This window comes from Pecten maximus, unplaced genomic scaffold (assembly GCF_902652985.1).
Source record: "Pecten maximus unplaced genomic scaffold, xPecMax1.1, whole genome shotgun sequence".
NCBI lineage: Eukaryota > Metazoa > Mollusca > Bivalvia > Pectinida > Pectinidae > Pecten > Pecten maximus.
In genome coordinates this window covers 1-5,512 of record NW_022980114.1, presented here as the reverse complement: position 1 = coordinate 5,512, position 5,512 = coordinate 1, and the positions used below count along the sequence as shown (strand labels likewise).

The following is a 5,512-nucleotide window of genomic DNA, read 5'->3' as shown; positions in this document are numbered from 1 at the left end:
TCATATTAGAAGTTGGCATCAATAAGGTCACAGAGTCCTGGCTGTATTATAACTGATGATGCCTTCCCGAAAGAAAGAAGACATATTTTATTTTCATCGATCCAAGATAGATCAACAAACTTCCAATTTCAATTAGGACCTTACAGAAACATGCATGTGTACAATCAAATCAGAACAGCTGCAAACATTTCAAATTATTTGCAATTAATTCCTAAACCGATATCAGTAAATTTATCAACTTAAAACTAAGAAGATTACTGATTTTGTATTAAACAATAATGTTCGTTTACATTACTTCCAGTACTTTGATTTTCAAAGTTTACAAGCAGCTTTACTGATTCAGGAGTACATATATCAATAATCTTCCACTAGCATTAAAAAGATAGGGAAAGAACTATACTCAGCTATTGGAAAGTTGTCGGCAGATAAATATGTTATACACGTTTTCTTGAATATATATAGAATAGGAATAACCAGATTAAGACATTTCATCTGATACAAATGTAACTGACTATAAAATCCAATTTTAAATTTCTTATTATATGACCTCAGACATTGACGTTTCTCAGGGCCTTTGGCCCTTTGATAAGAAAATCTTCATTTTTCCATCTTTTTCCAAAATTCTTTGGAAGTATTATGTTGTATGTAATTCTAATGATTTTGATGTCCTTAGTTTTTCGGTAACATTTGTCGTTAAAGCGAGACATCATTTTGAATATTTCTCTCTATATTTCATGTATGCCCACAACTCACATTTAATATATAATATCTGAAATCAACATGGATTCAAAAAATAAAGAACAATCAGACTTTAAAGGGATATGAAAAACTCCTAAAATGCCACCTCCCAAAAAAAGATTTCCAATCAGATCTACACATGAGTACAGTTCATAAGAGTTATCCCCCTGTAAGTAAGTACTGATACATATGCAAATATAACCAGGAGCCATTTTAGTCTGTGCCACTAGGAAAGCGACAGAACAATATGGTGACATATAAAGGGGAAATGTAGTGCTTTTTCTTAATGATGGAATAGCTCTCATTTGTTTCCAAACTGTTATAAATTTCTACTGTGATGTTCTTAGTTTTTGTAATCTCCAACAGCAGTATTATAACAAGTAGTTTTGTAGGATTAATAGACTGCAACAAAACTTACTCTATCATGTTTCTAATCTGTGTTTAAGCTGCATTTTGCAAACATTTTCAAAGAATAATTACATGTATAAACAATTATCTTATGACTTTTTGAAGTAGCTACAGGCCCCATTTTACTTGTGACTTTTTGAAGTAGCTATAGGCCCCATTTTACTTGTGACTTTTTGAAGTAGCTATAGGCCCCATTTTACTTGTGACTTTTTGAAGTAGCTATAGGCCCCATTTTACTTGTGATAATATTTTAATGCAATCAATATACTGATAAGTACTAGTATATAGGATGCAAAGTCATCTTCAGTTTTGACTTTTGCAAAGGATGTGTCAGGGAAATTATTGTGATCTGTCATAGGTGCCACATAAAGAAACAGTTTGACTAAATGAGTTAGCGAAGTGTTGCTGTTAAATCTCGACAGGTCACCCAACTTTTTAAAACTGTCTGGCTAAAAATTCTCTTGTTTTTGGCCATATTTTATCATTCCATATTAATATCATATGAATACATGGATATATTGATTGTGTTGTCATAGGCTTTTCGGTCTCGAGTAACTGCTGACAGGGAAGACAGGGAAGACAGGGTAGATGAAGGAGTGGAACTTTTGGTAGCAGGTAAGTGCATATTTTGTGCTGCCATAGTTTACTTGATTTGATTTGATTTGGTTTATTTTGTTTAACATCCTATTAATTAATTCAAAAAGGTTTAATTGGTCTATCAATAATAAATTATCAAAATATCAGGAAAGGTATTATATTAGCCAAATTTTAACCATGGTTGCAACAAATCTAGAATTCCGTTCTGAAAGATTTAATCAGTTATTTGTTTGAAACCATTACTGTGATTCTTTTAATTCTTTGTATAATTTTAGGAAATATTTTTTTGATGCACCAACCATCAGTTAATGTGATTTTCCTAGTTCCTGTCATGATAAAAAATTTATTGTTATTGTTTCATTTCAAGTGTCATTTCCAATGTAATAAAAATAGATCAAGACAAATTCCCAATATTTGGTTCATATGGGAGCTGTAAGTACTAAGTCTGCATGGCCAAAGAAATGTAACTTAAAACAGAGTCAAGAGCATAAAATATTATCGATACTGTTCTTGTTGTTGAAGCAATATAGCTCAAGTCTTTAGGAGGATTTTGACCATGGACAGCTCGTAAAGGCTGGTGTAATTGTAGTTATTTGGCTTTGCCTTTTGCATATAAAATATATATATACAAAGCTTTTGTAAATGATATCTCATGAACCCCAAGGCAGATTTAGTTCCGATTCACACCATGACTTTTTACCATTAAGTATCACATCTGATTATCATCAGTAGAGGATAAAGGTCACTTGACCAATTTAAAATACAAACATTTTGTAGAAGATGTCTGATGAACCATTGTACTTTGATTTATTGATTTATTTGATGGAATTGAGTTATAATTATCTGTGTAACCAGCTTGCTCATTTTTAGCTCACCTGCCCCAAGGGCGTCCGTCTGTCCATCTTTCGGGCATCAACTTTTTCACAATATTTAAGAGGCGTAGAGACCTAATATTAGGCATGTAGCATGCTGGGATGTATGGGCTATCAAACTTATTCAAATAAATGAAGTTGAACTTCATTCAAGACTTCATTCATGGTCACAAGGGTCAAAAAGGCAAAAATCTTTAAACAACTTCTTCTCAATAACCAAGAGGCCCAGGGACTTGATATTGGGTCTGTTTGCTGGGGTAAAGGGCTTCCAAGTTTGTTCAAATGAATGACTAGTAGCATACTTGAGTGAAGGCTAGGACGTTTGTTCAAATGAATGACCTTGACCATGATTTAAGTTTGAAAGAGTTATATTGGCCAAAATATCTAAAAGATACCTTTTCAGATAACCGTGAGGCCCTGAGATCTTACATCTGGTCTCTGAAAAACTTTCTTGATTATATGTTTATGTATAAAAAGGATCACTAGATAGCAGATGAGCGATTCGAGGCCATTGGGCCCTTGGTATTGTTAAAAAGACATAAATATAGTGTAAATGATCACACCTTGGCAGCTCTTGACAAAGAAACACATTTAAAGATATGTTGCCGAAGACGATGTAGTGGCTTATAAGTTCGTAGCTAATGATGCTGAGGACAACTATAAATACAGAATGTAAATTAAAGGTATACGAGGGCCTTGTATCACAAGGCAATGTACAAAGTTATAATGTAAATGTAATTTATTTGGCGTACTCAAAGTTTAAGGCATTTCCCAATTTTAACCGAGTAACGCATTGATGAATTGGCGCACCAAAATTATTTATATAGAAACAGTGTATAGAAAGCGTGATTAGGGGAATCATAATTAAGCGTAATGCTTTCAGCACAAAAAGTGCTGAAATAAGATATCCAATAAAAATATGTACTTTACAGTATATTGGTTATGAAGCAGGACATTACCAAGTATTACAAAAATTACCATATTCAATGTAGTAATCACCCTGTGTACTTACTAAAACACAAGTGGGGTATTCTCAAAACAACCATTTACAAGGACATGTTTCCTTGTTAAAACTGGTTAGAAAAAATATAAAAAGGAAGAAATGAAGTGCCTTTTTCTTTTTTTGGAAATTCTGTTTCATTAAGGTAAGCAATATTGTTATATGTTTTTACATAGTACGCCTGTCTTTTTTCACTAAAAATCAGTAGGGTTTTGCTTATAGTTGCACATTAAGCCGAATACTGTGTTTACATGTTTTCTTATCCTTCTTGTTATCTCTAAAGCATCTGGAACAGAGAATGGTGAGATAACAAAGCTGATCAAAACTCTTAAAACAGATAGGAGTTTACCTGACGCCAGGCCGAGGAATTTGAATGTAAGTATTACCTGACAATACTTGTTCACGTTTGAGCAGTTACATTCATATTTAGATTTATTTCAAGGCATTAGGGTTTGTAAACATTTTGCATTAATTGCCACCAGAAGATTTATCTTTAAATATTTTGTGTCACCTGTGTGTCACAATTGGTCAACGTAGTTAATTTTTAGCATCATTTTTTCATCTGGCCCAAAGGGCCGGTGAGCTTATGCCATGGCGCAGTGTCCATCATCCGTCGTCCATCAACATTTCCTTTAAATCTCTACTAGTCCCGAACGCCTGAATGGATTTTGATGAATTTTGGAGGGGCGGGGGCCAATAGGGGAAATTGAGGTAAATCCTTTGAATCCCTAATAGTTGACTGAATGCCTGAATGAATTTTGATGAAATTTGGAGGATGGGACAAAATAGGGGAAATTGAGGTAATCCTTCGAAACCCAACTAGTTCTGGATGCTTGAATGGATTTTGATGAAATTTAAGGGGTTGGGGTCCAATAGGGGAAATTGAGGTTAATCCTTTAAATTTCTACTAGTCCTGAATGCCTGAATGGATTTTGATGAAGTTTTGTGTGGTGCATAATTGGGCAAAGGATATCTAATGTTGAATAAAACAAAGGATGTTGCACTCTTGGGGCAGGAGAAAGGGGACCTAAAATGGGATATTAAGCCAAAAAAAAAAATATTGAAATCCTTTTTCTTTTTGAAGAAAGACAGAATTTTGGTCCTCCTGTAGTTTGAAATATGACATCGCCAATGCCTCATTATATTTGATTAGTTGCTTGCAAGGATGAAACATATGCTATATCTATTTGCATTTCATTATGATGAAACTAAGATGTGCCCACTCTGTTATAGAAACTGCAAAAACCGGCCGTTCAAAGTGGACCTCCAGTAAAACCAGAAGACACCAAGCCGCACATGGATGAATCTGAAGTGAGAAACAAGAAAACAGACCAAATACAAACCAGACCTAATGTGGAGCAGACAATACATGAGGCTGACGCCGGGTCAAGAAAACCTCCTGATGAGACAACTGTTGAGCCTATTCCACAGGTGGAAGAAGAAATCCCGTCTATATCTTGTATTGAAGACAGTTTAGTCATGTTCGCATCAGCTCCAGGTTCGTGTTTTGTAACTTTTTTATACTTCAGTATCAACAAGATCATTACGATAGACATTGACTATAGAAAGAGGATCCTGTAAATCTGCAGAAGTTGTCTTCTGTACTGTCCCTCTAGTGGAGAACTTTGGTTGTCTACAGCAATAGGAATGCAAAAATGTTTGTAGAGGAGACAAAGAAAACATTTCCTGCAGCTTTTAATCTGTGAAGAAGAGAATAAAGAGCAATGCACATATATTATAATTGTGAATAGAAAACCAGTCTATTCTGGGTCTCGCATGTATACCTTCATTGAGAGGTGTACTGAGGATGTTTTCTAATGAATGATAAGATTCCGAACTATGTACAGGTTCTCAGGAAGTATACTCTTAACTGTTTTGGCCAGCAATACATCTGGAA

General features: G+C 34.5%; 1 protein-coding gene across 1 annotated transcript; it reads left to right on the top strand.

Annotated features, from left to right (window-relative positions):
* Positions 1 to 1,682: 1,682 nt before the first annotated feature.
* On the top strand, positions 1,683 to 5,091 carry LOC117319409 (the record flags this gene model as incomplete). The annotated part of the gene is given in 3 exon segments (XM_033874222.1): positions 1,683 to 1,761; positions 3,899 to 3,990; positions 4,849 to 5,091. Coding segments are annotated over 3 exon segments (414 nt in total), but the record flags the coding sequence as incomplete, so codon positions are not given.
* Between the last annotated feature and the right edge of the window lie 421 nt (positions 5,092 to 5,512).